The 24,615-nt window shown below is 38.3% G+C and overlaps 1 protein-coding gene across 1 annotated transcript in view; it reads left to right on the top strand.

Moving 5' to 3' along the window:
• POLR3B (RNA polymerase III subunit B) overlaps nt 1-24,615 on the top strand; it is a 73,082-nt gene that overhangs the window by 7,382 nt on the left and 41,085 nt on the right. Inside the window, exons 7-16 of the mRNA XM_014876994.2 lie at nt 772-863; nt 1,499-1,616; nt 2,388-2,496; nt 9,392-9,514; nt 11,014-11,130; nt 11,625-11,759; nt 17,570-17,731; nt 21,077-21,277; nt 22,321-22,483; nt 24,418-24,571. Coding sequence (XP_014732480.1) covers nt 772-863; nt 1,499-1,616; nt 2,388-2,496; nt 9,392-9,514; nt 11,014-11,130; nt 11,625-11,759; nt 17,570-17,731; nt 21,077-21,277; nt 22,321-22,483; nt 24,418-24,571 — 1,374 coding nt within the window. The remainder of the gene's footprint in view (nt 1-771; nt 864-1,498; nt 1,617-2,387; nt 2,497-9,391; nt 9,515-11,013; nt 11,131-11,624; nt 11,760-17,569; nt 17,732-21,076; nt 21,278-22,320; nt 22,484-24,417; nt 24,572-24,615) is intronic.

Below are 24,615 nucleotides of genomic sequence, written 5' to 3'. Positions count from 1 at the left end.
GGTCAGCTCTGTGATCAAGCCAGGTTGCTCAGTGCTTCATGCTGTCAGGTCCTGGAAACATCCATGAATGGAGACTGCCCAACTTCCCTGTGCAGCTTTTCCACTGTTTGACTGTCCTCATGGTGAAGAAGTTTTGCCTCATATGCAGTCTGTAAATCTTTCGTTTCTCCTTTATCTACATCCCTAAGCATTGAATTTGTTTTTAATTTCTTGGAATATCTTTCCACCACATGTTGCTTCACAAAATGCTTGCTTGCAGGCTTCTCTGCTAGGACACCAGAGAAATCAGAGCTATCACTGGGGAAACTTCATGCTTTGGTTATGAATTAGAGGTACTGTCTCTCTGCAGCCAGAAGGTGTCATTCATGTGTGGGAAATGAGATATGATCTAACTTTATCTAATAGAAACTGGTAACAGTGGATCTGCAGGGGCATGTTCTCTGCAGAGTGTTTTGGGGGCCAGGAGTCTTTGCACTAATTGTCATTGGCCGTAGTGATCCTGCTTGTCACAATGCCTGTGTAGCTGCATAACAATTAAATAGGAAGTCTGTGGTTTCTGCTTGTAGGTGTCCAGTTTCAGATATCTTTTCAATTACATGTTCAATGAAATATGGAGGGCTTAAATGAAAACCTGTTGGTTATAGCATTCATGAGTTCTGATTACCTTAAATGTGTATCTCCAGTTTTTTCAGTATGGTTTTTGCTCTGAATTTGACTATTCACATTTTTCTGTTTGAGTCTGAAGTAAAATTGCAACTGGTTTTCTTGCAGAATGCCTATAATGCTGCGTAGCTCCAATTGTGTACTTACTGGGAAAACTCCAGCAGAATTTGCCAAACTAAATGAGTGTCCATTAGATCCAGGTACATTTTCACTCATTCTTTTCTTTCTTCCATCTGTGCTTTGAGTTTTGAATCTTCTTCAGCAAAGAAATACCCTTTGGTATGTTTCCTGCCACCATTAAGTCTTTGTGGAAACTGCTCAAGTGTCTGCTTGCAACTAAAAGAAATTGTCAGGCTTTTGGTTGAGAACATGAATAATTGGTATTTTCAGATAAAGTTTTCAACCACAAAAAACAACACACCAAAATTTTGAATATTTTATTTTGGGTTTTATATATAGTGTTGTACCGTGATGTGTTATATGAGAAAAAAAGATGGAGTTCATTCATTGAAAATTAAACAGATGGGGAAAGAGTGGAGTATGATGTCCTCCAGAGTGGGAACTCTCATTTGTCATTGCCTTTTGTAAAGCAAGAATAAAGTGCTACATATTTCATGGTATTATTTGATATGTAGAGATGAGTTGGAGGGTTATAACAAGCAACTTCTTTGGTTTTTATCTGTCAAGTTTGTTCATTACTCTTTTAAGGGAGAATTTACTCTGCCATTATGTACTTACAGTTTACTTTCTAATAATTTATGTTCAAAGGCATACTGGAGGGGGCAAGTAAGGTTCTAAGGTACTGACATGCAAAATATTTTTTTCTGTTAACTAGGTGGCTATTTCATTGTTAAAGGTGTAGAGAAAGTCATTCTTATTCAAGAACAGTTATCCAAAAACAGAATAATTGTTGAAGCTGATAGAAAAGGCACAGTTGGCGCTTCTGTTACCAGGTATGGTAAATTCCTACCACTACATAAAGGAGATAAACTCAAATCTTTAGAACTTCACTGTTGTAGTTGAAATAGCTGTGGAGGTTTCTTCCTGGTATAGTTTAACCATAAAAACCTGTAGACATCCAATGCTCCTGTCTTGCTACTGTCATTTTGTATGCTAAAACTTCAATCTCTAAATAGTATAACATTCCCACAAAAATCAGGGCAAAGTAGGCTAAATTTGACCTTTTCTCGAACAAGTTTTGTTTCTATTTTATTCAGCCTTTGGTTGGTTGTTTATTATTTTTCAAGCTCCATTCTGGTCTATTCTATGTTGCTTGTCACTGTTCAGTGTGAGGGCTGTTTTTTTATCTTCTCCAGAGGCCTCTCACATCTCTCCAAGCTAGTCTGCTGTCTCTCAGTAAGTCTGGATGAGATTAAGGTACCACCAAGTACTGTTACGTTGTTACCACTGTTGCTGCAGTACTTGTTCACAGTTTGACCTTGCTGGTTACATCAAAACTGATAAACAAAGATGATTTTTAAAAGTACAGACTTCTACTTGCTTAAGTCAAATATTCCAAATAGTCCCCAGCACAGGTGATAATACCCTATTACCGTGAAGTTACAGGCTGATCTCTGACTGGTTTGATGTAATTTTTAAAAGAGAAGAAAGTGGGATTAATTCAGCTGAAAGATTGCTCGAGCTTGCTAAATTCTGTACAAAAGATTCTAGGAGTCCATGCAAACACTCTGTTGGACATAGTATTATTTTTATTTTAACTTCAGTTCCACTCATGAGAAGAAGAGCAGAACAAATCTGGTTGTGAAACAAGGAAGATTTTACCTGAGGCACAACACTCTGTCAGAAGATATTCCCATTGCTATCATATTTAAGGTAACAGAGCTGTTTTTTGGAAAAAAAAGAAGGGGAAAAATGCTGTGCTGTAGCTCAAGAACGAAGATTGACAGCAGCTCTCAAGTTAATACGTACAGAAGGACTTGGCAGTGCTTAGAAACTGCAAGCTTTTTTCCCCTGGGAAGTCATCTTTATTGTATAGCAAAAAGGAGAATAAGTGCTGTATTTTTCTGCAAGGAGAGCATTGCTGGGCCAAGACAAATACCTGCCACCCCCTTACTCTGCCTTGTGAAGTACTTGTGTTGCTACAGTCAGAAGGATTTTGGTTTGCTATGAGCTATATTACAAGTTGTGTTAAGGGTCATTGTTGCTGGTTTTCTGTCTGTGGAATCGAATGCATGGACTACAGCAGGAAAGGTGGTGGGTGGACATGCTCTGTCCAGTTCCTGTAGAAGACACTAGGGCAATGGCCAGGACTGGGACCTGCCCTGCCGACAGCTGGGAGCTCCTTCCTGTCCTGTAATGCTTTGCTGCTGCCTGTGGGTTTACAGCCTGGTACGTTGTATGTGCAGGAGGAAATGGGGCTGCATTCTTGGGGGCACAAAAAAGCAAAACTCTATTTTTGTGTTCTCTGTAGCGGGTTAGAGCATAGCAAGTTCGGAGAGGTGGTCACAGGAAATGATGTACCAGGAGAGGGCAGCACGAGGTCGCAGCATCTGAGCTGGTCGTGCCCACAGCACCGATGTTATTTATGGGTTTGTCCGTATTCCTGCAGTGCTTGGTGTGCCTTGGTACTAGAAAATAGTTTAATCACTGGGTTTAGACTTGAGAAGTAAACATCTGTTACCTCTGATTGAGAAAATCTCTTCAAATAAGAGGGGAGATCATCTGTTTTTAGTGACCAGGGTTAAAGGAGTTTGAGAAGGTATTTATGGACAAAAATGCACATAAAAGTGACGGGATTAAGTTCACAACTCTTGTGTTGCAGGAAAGTGTTAATGTGGCTCTTAATCCATTTGCTCCACTACTGAACTGCTGCATATACCACCTTACCTTGTAGACTGTTATTACATTTTGTCATCCATTGCTACTCACGTAGAGTAACTGCTCTGGGTTGTTGTCTGAGGAGATGGTTGTTGGTTTATTTTTATAAGCAAAATTGTAGTGACTTTTTTGTTATATTTTGACAATACTTGCTGTTATTATTCCCCCTCTTCATAAGTATCTTTTGCATTTTAGATAATATCCCTTAAGTTTTCATTTATTAATTGAATAAGGGGTTACAGTTGTTAGAAGCTCTTGGCTGTAGTGCTTTTTAATGATTTATATTGATTTAATACAGTAACAAATTAGCTACATCCACTTTAACTATTCTGAATGTTCCATTCCAGCGGTTCTCATGAGTGGTCATCTTTTTTACCTTTCCTTTAATGACATGAAATTCAGGGATCTTCTGTCTAATTCTGATGAGTCTCCAACTGGAAATGAAAGCAGTCACCAGTCTCTAATTTGTCTTTCTTGGGCATTGCTGTAATGTGCTATTGCTTTGTTCTATTTAACTCCTAGAAGCAAGATTACAAATGCAATAGCCCTCAGCCTGGACAATCCCAAACTTAGGGATGCCTGTCTAACTTCAGCTCTCTCACTTGGCAGTATTATACACAGGAGATTTATTGGAAAAGCAAGGAGAATAATTCCTTTCTGCTGACACCCAAGCCTTGGGCATGAAGCATGTGTGTTCCTTGTTACTAGTAGCTGTTCTTGTGATCTTGTGATGTAGAGATCCACATTTGCAAGGGACAAAATTAAGTTGTATAGACAATCTAAGGTCTGAAGTTTTGACTGCCTTTAAATCCTTAACTTGTACTGAAACAGCTACATGTATAATTTCTAATTAAAAACTAAAATGAGAAAGCAATGGCAAAATCTATTGCTCTGCATTTCCTCTCAGACCAGCATCCAGGCTACAACCAAGTTCCACAGACCTCTGTATTTTGACTAAGAAAACAAATAGTAACTGGTAGAGGGCTGCCATTCAGTGCATTAGCCAGCTAGAGGAGGCAGTTTGTCAGGTTCTGAGAGACAGTGAGCAATTTTGGATTGTCTTTCTAGTCCCAATAACTTTAATTGACCTGACGTTCTGTATGTGACTAAAGAAATAAATCAGGTGCAGAAAATCAGGTGCAAATTGCGTTGTAGCATTATAGAAAAGAAAGCAAGTATTGCAGATCTATAATCTAATGTGTATTTAAAGCTACTGCATCTGTAAGGTGGAGGTGTACTAATATATCCTCTAGACATCTTTGTCAAAAGCAAGGACTGTGAAATAGAGAATACTACAAACACCACCAACTGACAGAGCTGAGGCCTAAAATTCCTAGAGCTCCCTAGACTAGAATCTAAGGTCACCCTTGTTTCAGGTATAAAGTCATGGACTGAGCTGCGTGCTAGGGAAAAACCTGAACACGGTGTTCTGCATCCTTGCTTTTGCTGAGGAATGAAGCCCAGGCACCTGGGCTGTGCGGGCAGTTGTGGAAATAGAGGAAATCTAAATGTGCCTTGATCTGGATAGATAGGGACTGGATTGTGTGAGGTCATCCTAAGCAGACATCTGCATTCAGTTCATCCTCCTCCATAACTGCAAGGCAGAATGACCTGTTGCTTTTTTTTGCTGTTATCCAGACCTGCAGGGATCTTTGAGATGGGCATGCTCGGATGTTTTACAGCCAGTTGTGCCAAACACATGTAAATTGTGGTTTTGTGAAGTTAAACACATTGACTACAACTAACTGGAATTTGATAGGCTACAAAAGGCATGTGCTTGGCACTATTCTAGGGCAGACTTGGGTTATCTGCTCTTCACATGTGGGGGAGTTAGAGTTGTAGCTGTGGTAGCTTAAACAGTTTTCCCTAACCTTTCATTTTATGAATGACAGAAGCATTTTTGCAGTCGCTATATATGGAAATGCAAATTTACTCCTGAAGTAGTGACATAAAGCAGGTAATTTTGCCCCTAAATTTTTTTTGAAACCGTTTGTTGTAGTTTTTAAAAGGCTATTAACTTCCTTGTAATGGGAAACAAACACAGCTAATTTGCTCCTGCTTACTTTGTAACACTTCTTCATTAGTTAATTCATTAGTTAATACACATATGCAACCACAGGGGTATTTAAGGTGTCTTGAGCACCCTTGCAACCCCGAGAGACCTTTGTTTTAGCTGTGTCAGTTGTGCACATCTCATAGGGCCGTGTGAGCTGTGCACAGTGCTCGTTTGAATGTATCAGGTTAGGAGCTACTCGTGCTTTACCTGGCCGGCTTGGACACTTCTAGTTAGCAGTGAGCATCGGAGGAGGTGTGGAGTATTTGTGTGGTATGTGAGGGTGTTTCTATCCTGAAAACCATCCGAGTTAGAGATAAGATGGTGCTGCTGCTTTTGCAGGAAACTCCCTACTTGTGGGGAGTTAGAGCTGCTCAAAGGTAAGGGCTATTTTTCTTTTGAGTTTGTGATCTCGATTTGGTAGGTTTGGGTGAGCCCTGGGAGCTGAAGTAAGCGAAGATGGCATGCTGCATCAAAATTGGTTAGGGAAGGAACAGGATTATAAGTAACCTATAGGGACTTAAAAGTTTAATTTTATGACCTGAATCACTAGATGAAGTATTTTCAGTTACGTGGGAGCTGTAAGAAACTCCTCTAGGACCTGCGGCAAAAGATTTGAACAGCAAGTTGAGTTTCATTTTTATAAACCTGCTTTAGCCTTGGAGCTGTTAAGGTGCAGCTCTAGAGGAACAGCTGGATGGTGGTCTGAGTGGATCTGCAGGATTATGGGTTCCCATGGCTGTTGTTTCATAGCTCGTATCTTTTGAATTATGAAAGCTCCAGACCAATTCTGTCTGTGATGTCAACCTTGAACTTCCCTGACATCTTTTTAATCCAGTCATCTGCCTGTCTCTGTGCTGTAATTTAGCCTGATGGACTGCAGAACTACATTCTAGGGAAGTGCCATGGAAACGCCTAGACATCATCATTAAGACACGAGCTGGGGGAGGAAGAGCTGGGCTCATGCTCTCATCTGTGTGTGTGTGCACACAAAGATGGACACACACACATTTGGGCAGTGGGAAGCTCCCCAGTCCTAGGAAGGGGTTGACCCCACTTGGACCACTTTCTCCCACTTGAACTCAGGATGCTCTGAATATTCTGCATGCCTGCTTTGCCTTGTCTGTTTTTTGTCCATTGACTGCTAACCTTCAACTGTGGTCTTCAGCAGCCTGCTACTGTCTCCTTTCTCATCCTTTCACTGCCACTGTTAAATTATGCTTTTACAATGTCTCCTTCCCCCCTCCCCCGTAAAATTATCCCTTTGTGACATTGCCATCCAATCAAAAAGAAACAAGACATCTTGTCTACTGCTTTGCTTTTATGTTAATTCCCTTTCCCTCAGCTTTGTCCTAGGACCACGAGTGTTTTAAGCATAGGGCCTATTCCTATATTGAATGTCCTCTGTGTTTCTGTAACACAAGCAACAACCAAGGAATATTTTGTTACTGTCCTAATGATGTTGCAAGCTAATTCTGGAGTACTGCTTTTGTTTTGATTTGGTTTTTTAGTTGTTTGTTTGGTATTTCTTGGAAGGGTAACATCAGGGCCAAATTTACTGAAAACCAAAGTGTTAAGATTACAAATCTGTCTGATAGCAGCATGGGCCTGCTGCTTATCCTTTTGGTGTTGCATGTAGGTGGATTTGTGGATTTGTATGCAACTCTGCTCAGGATTGTTGAGAGTATAGAGGAGAATAAATAGGTTTACTTTTAGGCTGTTGTATTAGCATATCTTTTTCAGTCATTTGTCTGAGTTTTAGTCACTACTCATAGATTCATTTCCTTCAATTTGCACATGTTTAACAACACGACATATGTTGTTTGGTGACAGATCCTAGCCTTTCCTACTCAGAAATTTAGAATTCTCAGTTGATTTTGCTGCTAGAAAATCTATGCAGGCATAAAGATCTGCCTTATTCTCATCTGTTTGCTGTAACACTTTTGATCAGAGAATTCATCAAGGCAGAAGAAATCATCAACTCTCTTCAATTTACTGTGGCTTTCAGTTTTTAATAGATGAAAAAAACATAATAAAAATTCAGATTGACTTTTTCCCCCCAGTTTTTATATGACACTTAAGATTTGGTTGCCTTCCTAGAATTAACCTGATGGACAGAAGTAGAGTGATATCAGCTTGCAGTTGATGTGCTTTAGATAAAAGTATTTGTGGTATATGTGCCTAGAATGGCAGAAAAATTTTGTTCTTCTAAGAACTTCTAGACTAAGTGCAATAATTGTATGAATATAGTTGTTGTTCCTAAACTAGTTTGCTGGCCATCTATTAAATCCTAGAAAAACATGGAAAATTACTGTTGTGACACTTTCATGCTTTTGTAGACTTATCTTGTGAGTCTGGCTCTCGGATCTGGAGGGATTTTGTTAACTTCTCTGCTGAGGTTTTTTAACTACTGTGTGACCTTATTTAAAAGGGTGAAGAAGTGTAATAATATTTGAAAAACAGAGATCTCAACCACAATAATATCCCATGGCCAACTTCTGGTTCTGAAAAGAGCCTTGAGATCAGACAGGTGGCTACTTAATGGGATCAAACTGTGATGAAACACACTTACTGGTGAGGTAACTGTATCTTGAGTTAGCACTCAAGTTTGTCTGAGATTGTGGAATTGTGATCTGGGCTTTGCATTAAAGGAGGAGAGTCCTCACACTGTTCTGGGTGTGTGATACTTTTGCAGAGCTTTTAATTTCTAATAAACCACAATTTAAAGGAACTTCAACCACTTCTTTGCCCAAAGAGAAAGAAACTATAGAAAAAAAAAGAAGCTGAATACTTCACAATTAGAGCAACACTTTTGCAAGGGAATGGCGTTAGCTAGGTGTTAAGCAAAGTGACACTCCATGAAGGCAATAAGAGGGGAAGGTATTTCTGCATTTTTGAGGAAAATGTGACTTTTTGGGATACTGCCAGTTTTTAATGAGAACCAGAATACTAGAGTCTACATAGGCCATTATTTACAATGGTCTTTGTGGCAGGCTCTTTGGAGAATAATGTGAATGCAAACGTAACTTCCTCACAAAGTTCTGAGAAACATATTATAACTCAGCCAGAAGAGGTTTAGTGAGATTATTCCATTTCTTGATATGGCTGAGCTCCAGGCAAATGTGTGAAGGGGGGAGCTTTAGCACCATCTGGAATCCACAAAAGCCTTCACTGCTGGCTGCCACCTTGAAACACTTACTGATAGAGAGATTTTTCTAAACCTGTTAAGCGCTTTCTTAGTTTATTAAACTTTTTCCATGGTATAAAGTCTAACAAGGTGTCCATGGATCAGCAGAATAGTAGAATGTCTTTCAAGTGGAATTGTCTAGTGAAGTCATATTCTAAATGCAGAGAGCTGCAAAAGGGGGTAAATTGTAAACCTTTCTCAAATATGATGAGCTACATCACAGTTAACTGAGTTTGCAGAATTGCTTGTGGAAAGAGACTGTGAGTACTCCATTAAGAATTTTCATCTTCCTTTCTTTATTGTAGATTCTGACTTGGTTTTCATTGTTAAGCACTTGGGTTTGTGTTTTTTTTTTTCTTTTCTTAAGAAAACAATCACAGAATTTAACTCCTGTCAATGAAGAAAAGAAAAAAAACCCCAAAACAGTTCTCCAAAAAGTGTGTGTGTGTTCCTGCTGCTTATCAAGATTTCCATTTAACGTTCTTCCATAGCTGGAATATGTGCTGCCAGTGCCAGATGGCACAGTTTCTTAGAGAAGAACTAGCTCTTGCTTAGTAGTAATGCAGGCAAACAATACCAAATTAGCATAAGCAAATGTCAGTGAGTTAACATAAAGCCTGTGTTATTTCTCTCTTTTCTTCTTTTCCTAGGCTATGGGTGTTGAGAGTGACCAGGAGATTGTACAGATGATTGGCACAGAGGAACATGTGATGGCTGCATTTGCTCCTAGCCTGGAAGAATGCCAAAAAGCTCAGATTTTTACACAGATGCAGGTGTGTCTTTTCACATGGCCAGAGACCGTAAAAATCAAGACAGTGGATATTGACCACTTTGCTGTGTCAGCAATGGACATAGACTTTGTGTTTTAAAGTTTGTTTTGGGGGTTTATTTCAAGCCGAGGCTTTTTAAAGGGTCAGGCCTTGTCAAATGTGAGGCTTTGCTCTTATACCCTAACTGGAGAAGAAAAAAAATCAAAGACAAGCAATGCTTTGTTTTCAGAAGCCCAGTGTTGTGTTTTAATAGCATAACCCTGTATATAACAAATAGCAATGTCCATAAAATTAGGGGGTTTTGTTGAAGACTTTTTTTAAAAAGGAATCACGTGCCCCATTTTGCAGAAACCCTGTTGATGTGGTTATGACCATTTCATCATGAGTAGATGTTCTCCTGTTTTAGTCTCCTTATGAAGCTTACAGTAGCACTTACCCTCACTCCTGTTAAAGACTCAGCAGAATTCTCTTAGCTCATAAACTTTTTTTAGTTAGCCAGAACATAGGCCATTTTGCTGGCAGCAAATGGGTATATATTAATCTGCTAGAAGAAGCTTTTGGAGATTAGTCTTATTTCTCTTCTTTCATTGTAAACTTTGTCAAATCACTCCATATGTGATGTTTAGTGTTTTCAAATGTACATCTTTCTGGTTTTCATCTCTGGGGGCTTTTGAGGGTTCCAGTTAGCTTAAAGAGCTCCTAATTCAGAGTCAGATGAGTAATATGGTGAGCTGGAGCAACACAGAGGAATGTGAAGTATCCATGAAGTTAGAGAAACAGAAATACAGAAGTTACTCTGTGCAAGAAGTGTCAAATGAAGTTAATAGAGAGATAGCTCTTTGTGGGAGAGATGGAAAGGATAATCTGTCATTTAGTGGAGAGGGTGATTCTTTCAGGTAGCTTCATGGCTTCATTTCCACAGAGGAACTTCCTGTGTAGACTTGGATGGCTTCTTGACTCATCTAATTAAGAATTCTGCAGATTGATTGACAACTGGTAGGAGAATAAGAATCCTTTGCAAGGCACTGCTGGAGGCAGATGTGGCAGATGCCACACAGTAGGTTTTGGGGATACTAAACAGTGAGTGCCACCTCCTGGTTTAATATCTGATTGAAATTTAGCAAGTACACAAAAGAACTGAAGGTGAAATGTCTAATTAAAGAAACTAAGTATCTTTGGAATTTATAGACTCCTCTTTTCTATATCTCTGCCTTATCCTTTCTTTTAGTATTGTAGTAATCATGAATTTTCACCACTTTCCATTCTAAATGTTTTCAACCTGTGATAAACATGTTGTACGTATAGTCAGTTGTATCAGTTTTCAGGAACTTTTTTCTTAGTATCACTTACATCTTTGTTATTTTGCAGTTTTTTGGTGTTTGTATCATTTGTGGCTGGTGAGGTTGCTCTGGTTGAGGAATACACACATAACTCCACGTGTGTGTATATTTGTATAGGTTACAATTCACCAAATTAACTCAGGTTAATTCCCCCCTTCACAGGCATTGAAGTACATTGGAAACAAAGTACGAAGGCAAAGGATATGGGGAGGCCCAAAGAAAACAAAGATGGAAGAAGCCCGAGAGCTGCTGGCATCAACCATTCTGACCCACGTGCTTGTATGTAATGTTCTGGGGGTTTTTTAAACAGGAGTAAGCTTGTATGCTTGCTCATGGTGCGAGCTTTGTTGGCAGGGAAAAATGTCTTTGATGGCTTTGTAGCTGAGATAAAGTAAATCATGCTCAAAATAAAGGGGAAGACTTGGATTGAGTCAAAAGAAGTCTTTGTGAAATGCTGTACCATTGAACTAATCAAACTATGCACTTTTTTCTGCATAGCCAGGCAGTATCAGGTGTTAATTCAGGACTTTCATCTCATGACCTATACCTTTATTCTGATTTACTTTCATTTTCTATCTGTTTCAAAGTCAGTAATGTATATTTTTTTGCATTTTTAAAGAAAGTAAAGCACTGAAATCCCTTTTGTAACTCTGTCAGTCCATATTATCATTGATTTAAATGGATGCGTTTGTCTGAGTAAGAACTAAGGAGCTGATCCTGAAACATTGGTATGTTTTTGTTTTGTTTAGTTTTTCTGGATTTTTTGTTTATAGGTGAAGGAATTCAATTTTCGTGCCAAGTGCATATACACAGCAGTGATGGTACGCAGAGTAATTTTGGCTCAAGGAGAAAATAAAGTAGATGACAGAGACTATTATGGAAATAAACGTTTGGAGCTGGCAGGCCAGGTGAGTTTTTACTTCAGAGCTAAGTGTTTCAGGGTTTTGTTACTGTCTCCTGTTAAAAGATGCAGGATAAAGAGTATCCCTGTCTTCTCAATTGAAGCATCTTCCCTCTCATTTTCTTTTTCTTGGGTTTTCTGTGTTGACTCAGCGATCTGCTTCCATGATTGAGACCAATACATTATATCCTCACTTCTGTATTGCCTCTTTATACCAGATGAAAGGACCGAGCTGTGCAAGTACAGCATTAGTTCCAGTTATGGCATAACACTGTTAGTGTTGAGAAGGCAGCAGTAAGAGCCATCCCCCAGTGTTCCCTTCCCAGCAGCTGGGTGTAAGGGAATATACTGGGACCAAGGAGGTGCCTGCATGTCAGGTCCAAGCTGTCCCACTGTGGAGAACCCAGCTTGTGTCAGAGCTCACAGAGCAGCCACTCAAGCCTCTCGTAATTTGGTGCCTTAAGATTGCTCGTTTGTTGTCAGCTGCCTCTCTGGCCTCTAGAGCAGCACGGATTAACAAAATGAGTGGCTCAAAGTTAACTAGAGCAACTAATGAAAGTGGATTTTGTGGAGCTCTCTGCTCACAGAATTTTGGCACTGGAGGCAGAAGCAGTATCAAAGGGCTGGAGAGGAGGGAATGGTTTGAGGTATCTGGCTGGCACCATCCTTTTGCAGAGAGGGTGGCAGTTCACAGCTGTTGGCCAAACTGCATTCTCCTAATGCTGGAGGAATTTGCCTGTCCGGTGAAGGAACTGCTTAGCTAATATGGCATGGATTTTTTCTTGCCATGTGTACTTATTTGGTTAAACAGATTGGACTTCTTTGCTGTGCTAAGTACTAATATAAGTTGGAGTTTCAGTAGTTGATATCACCTATGGTTATTGATCATACATCAGAAATTCAGACAAATACACAAAATGCACTGGGTTGAAGAAACTGCATCTCTGCTGCCCTCAGCATTTGTATTGGGATTTCTGTTTCCACACACGTAACATTATTTGTTCCTTTTTGTTCTTATCCAGTGGAAATTCTCATTTTATTACACTTTTTAAGAAGTGTGCTTGCATATTGTCTCATACTCCTCCTTTCCGCCATGCCCTGACCTCTATGCACACATGTAACACACACACACAGAGTGCAATTATTTTAGAGTAAAAACCACATACTTTGCTCCTTAGTTTTTTGAAGAAACTAAGATGGCACTGTTGAACACATTCAAAGCAAAATGCAATGAAAAAAACTTATTAACTGTGTTAGGATAAGAAAATTCTTTCTTTAAATTAGTATCTTCACTGTTCATTAAATTTTATCCCTGGTGCTGAGGCAGAATATGTTTCTAAAGTTTAAGGAGTAGTAAATGGACATTAGTGCAACATTCCAATGGGATAAATATTTTAAACTGTGATGAGTTTCTTTGGTTTCTGCTGTAATATTGCTGTAGTTCATTGTTGGGTTGTGGTTGTTTTCTTTAAAAGAGCTGAGCAGCTATTAGTTGCTATAAGGTTGTTTATTGTAAAGGCAATTATTAGTCTTGAAAGGCAAAGAGTCACAAGCATTAAGGTCATGCTAAAAGTTTTTGGCATAGAGTCCTAAATAGAAGTAAAGTCTCAATTAGAAGTAGCAGCTGCTCCTGCTGAGGCCCCGGGAGGGCCAGTGCTGCTGTCACAGCTCCTGTCTTCTTCTGGGCGAGGATGATAGAGGTGAGGAGAGAAGAAAAGTGAGAGGGCAAGAGAGCGTCTCTCCCCAGTGCATAGATTATTATACACAAATTACTCAATAAGATGAAAACACGAACCTGAACCATTTCTTCTTAACCTATTAGACTTCTAATTTCTTAGCACGCCAGGTTACATATAGACTACGCATATGGTCTCTTTAGTTCTATCTAAAAAATGTAAGCAATATTCTTACTATAGTTTTATTTTGTCTAAAACTATGTTCCTGGAGCCTACATGGGAACTTGTTTTCAACACTAGTATCTAGGACTGTTTTTCAACCTTCACTAGAACTTGCTTTTCTACACTGGTATCCAAGACCTTTACTCTTTAAAGCACTTAATACATATTCTTATTTATTTAAACTTACTTATTTGCTTATTCTAAAACTTAAACTTACATTTCTACCTTACATGTGAGTGATTTACGGACTCCAGCATCTCCCCTTCCTCTTTGAACTATATAGATTCTCTTAACAGACTTATTCATTATCTGTTGAATGCACTGGAGGAAACAAGGCATGATGATTGTAATCAGTAAAATTTGTTGTTGATTTGTCATCAGATTGTTCTCCTTTAACTGGATTGAAGGAGTAGTTTGTTTTTTCCTGATACTTCTAGAAGCAGAAAGTAGAGGAGGTAAAGAATTTTCTACAAGCTGTAAGAAAAAGGCCTCTGCTCACACAGATGTTAACAACCAGAGTTGTTTTAAATGATGTGGGAAAAGGTTTTAAATGTAGATGATCATCACAACAAAACCAATGCATAGTTTTTCTTTATCAAGGACACCTATGTACACTGGTTTTAACACTTGACTAAGTGTAGTAGAGTAAGAGTAGTTCTTTCTCTCTTGTGGTATTTTAAATGCTCATTTCAAGCTGAATGGTTGAATTCCCCTCTGCCAGTTTTTTGGTGAAATACTAATTTTGTTGGATTGCAGACTAAATAGTGTAGTGTTTTGCCAGTTTCTAGATGTTTGTGTTAAGCTAAAGTTTGTGTGGATAAAATGATAGGTAGTGGCTTGGTTTTGGTTTTTTTGTTGTTTTTTTTTAATGCCAGCATGTTCCTGGAATAAAAATCCTGTTGATTTAAAATCTGAATAAATAAATAAAAAAGAAAAGATTCCCATGTGAGGAGAAAAACACAGTGGTCTAAACAGTGTAAAGACATAAACGGCATTGTGTTTATAAAAATGTGTGAAAACAATAGCTGCTAATTTCACACCCCATGGGACAAGAGAGTACGAAATGTGCTTTAGCTTTAGATAAGAGTTGTATCCACTAGCCAAGCTGGTTTACAGAGCTTTCTCTTAGTCTGTCTGCCACTAGAGGCTCGGTAGGCCAGGTGCCAGCTGAGGTGTTAGCAAAACCTACCGATTTCAGGCTTAATCTTTTCACCTACCTTTTCTCTTCCCTTAATGTGTTCATTATTTGCTAAGCATTACTCTGTTCTTTGTCCTCAGGTTTTTTTTTTTGTTTCTAATGCAGCTTGCTTTGTATGGGTGAGATATGGAACAGCACCAAAATCCGGCACCCTGGAAAGCAAGGGATTTCTACCCTGTGACAAAAGAATACCGCCTTGACTTCAGAGATTGCCTAATCCCAGCTGTTCTGATAATATAATTAAGGCTGCCTAATGTCTTTAATTTTGCAACCAGTTTGTGTGAAAGGGAGAATTTGGCACTCTAAAGGCTTAAACGCTAAATAGCAATCTCAAGGCGCCTAATTAGAATTCTCTGACATTAAGCTAATTGCTGAAACTGTATTTCAGCAGCTTAACTTCTTTATTAATTTTTCTTAGGATTTTCAATGAAAATCAATTGATGAGCTGTCAGTATTTTTTTTCCTTAAATATAATTTGCTCTTTAGTACTCCTCTGTGAAGAAGGCTGAAAGGCTCTGGACTAACTATGAAATCCATTGAATATTATCAGTGGCATTCCATCCTTTTTCTTTAATCTCTTGCTCTTGACCTAAATAATGTGGTTATTGTGAGATTCTTCTTTGCCAGATAGTCAGAGCTCTTAGAAAGTCTGTCAGTGAAATTAGCAAAGTATGAGGCTTTCCAGACTGGCAAACAGTAACAAGTTGGTGTACTTAGGGTGTAACTGACTGTATTAGTTAGAGAAGAGGAAGGGTGGTGTGGCTTTATAATCCCCATGGCACATGGAATTAAGAGATTCTTGCAGTTTTTTGCTCAAGAAATCAAATATGGAAATATGTTCTGAGTAATTTTTTAAAGTGTTTTTAAAGTGTTTAGTTAAATGTTTCAATCCTGCTCAAACCTGTTGAGATCAAATGTTTACTGTAGTTAATTTCAAAAGAGTTTAGTTCTTATTTAACAAGACTATCATCCATCTTAAAGTGACACATTTCCTCCTCTTACTTTTCCCCTACTTCTGAAATCCAGTGAGTTCTCCTTCCTAATACAATGCTTCATAAAAGTTGCTTTTATTTCTGGTGGAAATCTAATTTAAATTAACTGTGATGTCACAGGTGAGTTGCAGGTGACTGATTTCTTGTGACAGTGGTGAGAGAGTATCGTTTTGCAACTGTTAATGGTATTACAAGCATCAGGAGGGGAAAGAGGATCTACAGCACCTTCCCCTCATGCCAAGGCCAGGTCTAAAAAAACCTGTCTGTCCAGAGTGACAGTAGGATTCCACTTTTGTCAAGGGTTAGCATGCAGTGTGTTTTATCACCAGCTTTACAGTGTCATTTGCCAAATGCTTTGGTCAGTCCAGATGGAGCATGTAAGTAGAGGAAAGCAAATGAAAGCTAGTGGCCCACCCCAGGGACAGAAGAATGAGTGTGATTTACTTTCTTGTTTCCAGAAGGTAAGGAAAGGTGAGGACTAGGTCTCATGGAGACAGTTAAAATTAAGTTTAACTCTGCATATACAAAAATTTTATGGTACAAATTACTCCAGAATGTCTTGGCTTGTAATGGATGAACATGTAGGTTGTTCAGCCCTACAGTGCTCTTTGTACACCAGGAGCTACCATTTCTGGCACTGGTAGCAGCTGCGTTTTTGGTGGTTCTGACACTTGGAGCTGTTGTAGTATCAAGTCCCAGGACAGGAGTGCCAGGCTTTAGAGTTCACACTGCTTGTTTGCAAAGCTGATCATTGTTAACGCTTCAAATGTATCATGAGGTGCAGATTTTTAAGTGTTTTGGAAAGCTTTTGGTGTTACAAGGAGAGGGTGAGAAAACTGCAGAAACAAAGTAGATTGGAGAGCCAAAGAAGTCGGATCACAAATTTTGGTAGCCTTTTCTTTTTATGGCTATTTTAAGAACTAGAAGTAATTAATGTACCTATACAGGAAATTATTGTCTTAAAATGTAACACTTGTGAATGGTTTTGTTGCTGGGTTGATTTTGGGTTGTTTGTTTGGATTTTTTTCCTATTCAGCTGAGTTATGTAGCTTTATTGCCAAAACTGTACACTTTTTGTATTGTTAGTTTGTTTTTTAAAGGGAGAGATGTGAAGAGTATTGCACATTTCAGATAGTAGCAGTGCTAGAAAACAGTGACAGATGTTGAACCAGGTGAACCTTTTGTGGGTATAATTGGTTTTCCATAGATTGTGATTGGCAGAAAGTAGCAGGATAAAAATGTGTATGAGTAAGGAAGCTGCCTATGAAACATGAGATATGTATTAGAGTTAAAACCAGTCTTGCCTCTGAATCTTGTGTGTAATTCAGGGTTGTGCATTTAGGGTATTAAATCTTTAAAAGAGTTTGTAACTTTAGGGAGGAAGAAGTACATCAGCTGGATTGTAATGCAGCAGATTAGGGAAAGTAATTGGGTAGAATAGAGAAGTATGGCTGTGCTAAAATATTGTGAAGGAAGGGTTAAAGCAAAGCAAAAGGGGATAAGTCCATAAACTTAGACCATTCTACTTAATTTCTATTATGAGATAAGTTCTCTAATACTGCAAGAAGGTAAAATACTTGTGATAAAATTATCATTTGTGAAACAGAAAAGTTACATTTTAACTGACAAGTAGAAAGGTAGAAATATTAAACATGTGTCTCCCCTCTCTTTCCCCATTTTCTAGACTTGAAAAAGCATAATTTTTCCCTTCACTGTTTTGTATTTCCAGCTTCTTTCTCTTCTGTTTGAAGATTTGTTCAAAAAATTTAACTCTGAGCTGAAAAAGATTGCTGACCAGGTCATCCCCAAGCAGCGTGCAGCTCAGTTTGACGTTGTGAAGCACATGCGGCAGGACCAGATCACCAACGGCATGGTCAATGCCATCTCCACAGTAAGTATTCCTCTTCTTATTCTAGGATGCAAAGCTTTTCCACCATAGTGAATGATGGAAATGCATTTATTTTTGATGAATCTTCTGGTTTTGGTTTGAAAAGCAGATCTATTTCATGGTTTTTTATAGATTAAAATTGTAAAACTCTGTCACGAGCAGGGTGTTTGGAATTCACTGAAAAATCAACAATCGTCAGGCATCTTTTATTTCAAAGTGATGTTTTAGTTTTTGAGAAGGAATGGTAGAAACAGGCAAGTTTAAAATAGTGGTCATGGTTGTATTTATCCAACTGACTGTCTTCTAGGTTCTACTTGACTATGTGTTTTTTTATTATCTGGATTTAGCTGGGGTCAGGTTACATCATTTGTACAAAAGATTTTTGAAAAACAGCAGGAAAACATCATGAACAGGAAAAAAAAAATCCCCTCAATCTCAATTTTGAGCTCTTTGAGGGCAGTGCCTTTTTATTTTGAAGTTACTGGAATGAACAAATTTGCAGCATAGGAGTTAGTACTTCTCTGCTAATGGTACTGATCTATTTAACAGGGAAATCTGCTGCATGCTGTAATATTAAAAAAACCCTTGATAATTACCCTTTAAATATTTGCCTTGGTTGGATTTTAGCCTGTTTCTGTCTTCTGCTGGAACAGATACTTTCATTCATGCCAGTGGACAAGAACAATAATAGCTACTACTAACTTTGTCTTTCAGCTCACACATCTGCAAGAGCAATTTGTGAGATTGCTCCTGAAATCCAGCTGGTAGCTTGTAAAAGACTTTGAAATGCATGATTTTTAAAAGAAATTAGATTAGACTTAAGTATTTTAGGAGCTGGTAAAAATTGTAGAACTTAATTTTTAATCTTTGGTGCTCTTGAGAGGGCTTTTCTGCCTAGCATGAAACTGAGGTTTTTCTTTGGTTCTTGTAAACAAATTAATTCCACATATTGCATCCAAAACCACCAAGCCCAGTGTTAAAGCTTATCACTGTTTAATTTTATGAGTGCCCCAAATGTAGTTAAATCTCTACAGTGCACATAACCAAAACAATTGACAGATTTGTTTCTGTAAATGCTAGTGCTTTCTTCTAGCTTGTGCCAGTTTTTCCATTTGGACTGACAGAGATAAATCTGCAAATATTCAGTCCATATTCAGTAAAGTCTTCGTTCTTCCTCTGTCTTTGGACTTTTTTTTACTGCCACATAAGCAGTTAAACACCATCTGCTCTTAAGCATTGAAAAATAATTTCTCAGGAACAATGCCCAGTGCACACCATTCAAGAGATTAAGCAAATACCATAAAAATCATTCTTGGAAATGACAATCTCCAATCTCACCAGAATGCTTCAATGATAGTCTCAAAGAGCATGAAATAACTGAGCAGATTCATAGTTACACCAGTAGCATGCAAAAGAATTCATAGCCCTACTGCATCAGCTGTACAGCGGTGCTCAGTGACATTTGCTACAGGTCCTCTCCTTACCCTGGAAAACCCCAGAAGAGAACGTAGGGCAGGCAGCAGTGGCACAAGCATGATGGACATTTCAGCATCTGAAGAATCACCTGATACCACTGAGGGGGCAACTTTCCATTCATGAGTTTTTGGTAGGATATTCTCAATGGGGGTGATCTCATAACTGCCCTGGCCCCTTTTGGTTTTCTTTTTTGTGGACAGCTTTTGAAGGATCCAGTCTGTCCCTTCCAAAGCACAAAGAATATTTTGTATGATGTCTTCAGGCAGCATTTTTACTTCCCCTTTTTCCCAGTCTTTTTGATCGTAGACTCTGCTGGGCAATAAAGAAGAAACCACACACTTACTTAACCTACAGATGCAATACTTTTTAGTATTAGTATGTATATAATATTTAGTGTACATAGTATATAATATTTTAGTATTTAGTATTAGTGTATTACTAATACTTGCTAGTATTTAGTGTGAAGAAAAATTACTGATTTATTGTATTCTTTCACTCACACTCTCATAACACCCGGTCTTTAAAGAATGAAATGGTCAGTGAGTGAACCCTTCCCAAAGATGCTGACCAAATGAACAGGTTTCTTTTGACTGACTTGCCATTGGGCATGATGTCTTCCCCTTGCTATTACAAATTTGAGACTATATGATAGTCTCCAGTGGAAGCAAATAACAGAATCATTCATATGTATAGGTGGTGTTTTCTTCCTGTTGATCACTGAATGGGATTGTGCTGTTAAAAGTGTAAATAAAAAAGCCAAGCAAATCACCCTCTAAAAGGGTTTTGGTGTAGTACAGCAAGCGAGCTTCAAATTATTTTTTATTATTGGTGAGCTGAGTTTCCCAAAAAGGGTTCAAGAATTAGCAGAAGGCAGTCCTTGGGAAATGTTACCTTTGGACTGACTGGTAACATGGTGCCTGGAGTAAATAGTATTTCAGACAGAAACTTGTATCCACTGACTCAGGTGCTGAGAACTGGATGGACATAGACTAAATGTTATGAAGGCAAAAACTGTAGCACCCAGTTTCAAGATTGCAGTACAAATTATTAAATCTGCTTGGCATGGAAATATATCTGTGTCCTAGACCATGCTCTGAGCTCCTCTGTTCTCCTAGTTAAATCCACAAATGAGAATGCCTGTGACAGTTCTGAAACACAAAACATCTGAGATGTGCATGGATCTTGCATTTCATAATTGGTGTAATCCAAATAGAAGTTTGATAGACCTACTCCTCACACACACACACACACACACACACACACACACACACACACACACACATGCACGCACACACACTCACTCTTCTCTGGGAAGACACATCAGTGAGTCTTTTTCCTCTGGATTCCAAAAACAAAAGGCTTCAAAAAAGTACAGAGGGCTTTGATGTCAGACTTCTGCAACATAAATGTGTGTTTCCTACAGAAGTTACAAATCATGGAAAAGGCAAAACTGAAAGCTGTGGGTTCTATCATAAAATTGTTATATCACTCCAAAGACATTTTTTTCTTTTTTAAATACTAAAAAGCACTATAAACCAAAACCAAAATAATTTCATTTAGCTAAATTTGAGAATTGATTTACCTGTGAGGGACAGATGAAAATGAATATTTGTGTGATTGAATTTGTAATAGCAAAAGTAGCCTCTCATCTGAAAGAGCAGTCCTTTTGTTTCAACTTCTCTTTAATGCTTAATACAGATATGCTATAACTAGGAGTTTATATGCAGATAGGTAGTTAGAAACTTGATTTATATAAACGGGCAACTTCTGTTTTGCAAAGCTCCTCAGATACCATTCTGTCTAGACACTGTACAAAGTCAAGACAAGGACAAACTGCACAAATTCATTTGAAACATTAATTATATTCTACAGGGAAATTGGTCTCTAAAGAGATTCAAGATGGACCGCCAAGGCGTGACACAAGTCTTGTCCCGCTTGTCTTACATCTCTGCTCTGGGAATGATGACCAGGATCTCTTCTCAGTTTGAAAAGACAAGGAAAGTGAGTGGTCCTCGATCGCTACAGCCATCTCAGTGGGGGATGCTCTGCCCTTCTGACACTCCTGAAGGAGAGGTGAGGAATTTCTGTTTTGCTTTTTGTGTTTCCTGTCCTGATGAATGTTTAATTTGAAGCAGGTGATCTTCCATCAGAGGAATAATTCTGATGAGGAGGTTTCTGGAAAGATAAACTAGCCTGATAACATAACTTGTGTGACTTCTTACATCCTACCTGTTTACATCCTGGTCCTCCTTACTATGTTGCCTTTTTTCTCCTGCACAGACTGTCTGGAAAGAGTTCTGAAATCATTTGGCTATATGAGAATGGCATGAACAGTTCCCATTTTTGCAGTGGAACTGCTTGCTCTCTTTTGTTGAGAGCAGAAAGAGAGGAGCCCTAAACCCCTCTCCCTTTGTTCTGTTATAAACGTTCTGTTTTGAAGTTGCAGCATTAACCTGCAGTGTTTCTGGAAACATGTACCAGTATTTCTTTAGCCCTTAGCTGGAGGAAGAAAACCATCTTTGTACATATTTCAACCAAAGAATTGATTCTGACAGTCTTTTTGTTTTGTTTTGCTTTCCTTTTCTTTCTCTTTTTTTTTTTTTTTTTTCTAAATAGAGGATGCTCTGGGGGAGGAACTCTGAACTTTCTGAATAAGTCAGTATGAGCTAGTCTCATTAAGCAGCTGAAATAAAGTTACACTGTATAAGATGGTTTTTAATTTAAAAGTGTTAATGTTTGTGTTAAAACATACAGGATGCATAGAAAATTGATAAATAGACTGATTGTGTATTTCCATTATCTTGCTGAGTAGCTGAGAAGAGAAATACAGGGTTATACATGGTTGATTAACTTAAAATCTGTTTCAGTGACTATATCTTTCATTAGCCTGTAAATGCTGAAACATTACATTGCAGTGTGATGTAAAAAGTTCTCCCTCTTTTTTCCTCTGAAATTTCAGGGTTATTAATTTCTTGAATTTCTTTAATTTTGTATCTTGTCATCTTTTTCTTTTTGTCAGTCATAAATACAGGTTGGGGAGTAAAATACATGTGTGGTATTAATACATAGAAAGAGAAGGGATAAAATTAGTGGGCTTTGGTTTTGTTTTTTCCTAGGCCTGTGGTTTGGTTAAAAACCTTGCCCTCATGACTCATATTACTACGGATATGGAAGATGGCCCAATTATTAAATTAGCCAGTAATCTTGGAGTTGAAGATGTCAACTTGCTCTGTGGTGAAGAACTTTCATACCCAAACGTGTTCCTGGTTTTCCTTAACGGTATGTTACTTTTCAGCAGTCATGACTCTGATTTGTTGCTGATGGAGAGTTAGGCTTCAGAAACCCTCCAGTAGTTCTTGGAGCACAGTCAACAGCAGATGCTGCTTTCCACGTGCAAATAATTTCCTCTGTAAATATTTTGATAGGGCTGGGCAAAATAGATGGGCCAGATGATGACACTTACTTGCATGAAGTTGTGTCTTCAGAACTCTGACTGCAGATGTGTGTAGCTGGGAGATTGAAGCTTTCTCAAATTTCAGCCCTGTTTTTAAGCCCACTTGCATAAAAAAATATGTACATTCAACTAGAGATTTGTTTTTTCAGATATTGGCCAAAGGAGGTGCCATTCGTAAACTACTTTTAAAAGAAAATAACTTCAATTTGTACTATGTAATATTGTAATAAAGTTACAAATTCAGATCTTCCTTTACAGAAAGTATTTAGTTTTCTGTAATCTTGATATGTTTTTATGTCTATTCGTGCATTTTAAAGTGCCTTTAAAAACTGAAAGGAAACATCAAAATTCTGATTGCAAAGTTTAGCTATGCTATTCTCTTTAAAACTACCTTTGAAGGGCCATCTTGCTTTGTGCGTGATTAGAAGAATTAGACCCTGGAAAACAGACCTCTCTTGTTAAAGGGATGATTTGACACACATGCTTTGCATCTGCACATTCATATTTCTTTTACAACTGATCTTCTAACATTTCTAAAACAACAGGTACTGTGGTATCAGATTTCAAAATACTGACATTTTTAAAACTGCAACTGTAATTTCAAAATAGCTTTTTGTGAGCAGCATCCACTTCCAGTAGCTAGTGTGTAATGTCTGCCACCATGGATAAGTTCTCTATTTACCCTTGAATTAAACAGCAGTTGTTCTTCAACGCTGCCTTTTCCCGGTAACATAAAAGCAACACTTGACCAAACTGCATTCCTTTGCTCTGCTTTTCTGTACCAGTATGTTGAAGATAAGGTTCACTGAAACCACATGCACTCTCTTCTGTCTTGTTTTATGGTCCAAAGAGGAGTGCAGAGCCAAAACATTGGACTCTTCCTTCGCAAGCTCGGTTTGCAGTACAGAACGAGATAGTACATTCCCAAATATAGATGAATTAATACTAAGTGAGGCAAGCCAAGGTACTCTTCAATCCACTGGTTTGTGGGTTTAATCCACAATTAGCTGGCTTGATCCTGATTGAAACTTATGACCTAAGAAGGCTAATTTTCTGTTAAGTACAAATTCTTTAAGCTGTAAAGACCTTATAAGCTCCCTAAACTATCAGACTTTGTTTTCTCCTTTAAAGTGTGACCACAGATGTTAATTTTATATATTAAGATTACTTTGGTCAGATGACTCTTTAAATGAATTTTTCTCTCTTGGTTCATCATGCGTCAGAATATTTAAGTATGAGCTTGAAGTGCCCTGCTAAGATAGCTGAGTTGAACTGAGTATCTTAAAGAGAAATTCTAGTGCTGTTGTGAGTGTCTAGTGGTGTGAGTGATCACATACATCAAAATATCAGGACTTTAAAATTTCTGACAAGGCAGCAGGGCTGTTCCTTGGTCTTTTCTTGGAAATGTTGGATCCATTTCAGTACAGGTGAAATTGCAGACTTCGAAGTTGTTAACTTGTGCACCAACTGATAAATGGGCACCTGAGCAGAAACATACTTGAAGAAAGCTGGAAAAAACACATTGATTTCTTAGGCTGTTTGAAAGCATGCAGGTAGATGACTTGTGAAATTCTGACAATTTTGAATTGAGAGGAAAAAAGAGCCAGTTTTTATTCATGCTAGAGAAGGGAGATTTTATAACAACTCCTTATTTGCAAGAAGCAGGAAGTACTTCTGTGCATGCCACACATGATCAGAATTTGTAAATAGTGTTGGATGTGCAAAGGATGCACCAGGTATTTCTTCTCTCTCTGAACAGGTAACATCCTTGGTGTCATACGTGATCACCAGAAATTAGTCAACACCTTTCGGATCTTGCGTCGAGCAGGTTACATTAACGAATTCGTTTCCATCTCTACAAATCTGTCTGACAGATGTGTCTACATTTCCTCTGATGGAGGGAGATTGTGCAGGTAAACTTCTCATCAGAATTACTGCTGAACTGGCTATAAACACT

Source organism: Sturnus vulgaris, chromosome 5 (assembly GCF_052056855.1).
Source record: "Sturnus vulgaris isolate bStuVul1 chromosome 5, bStuVul1.hap1, whole genome shotgun sequence".
Taxonomy (NCBI): domain Eukaryota; kingdom Metazoa; phylum Chordata; class Aves; order Passeriformes; family Sturnidae; genus Sturnus; species Sturnus vulgaris.
The sequence above is the reverse complement of the archived record's forward strand: the minus strand, read 5'-3'. Positions and strand labels throughout refer to the sequence as shown.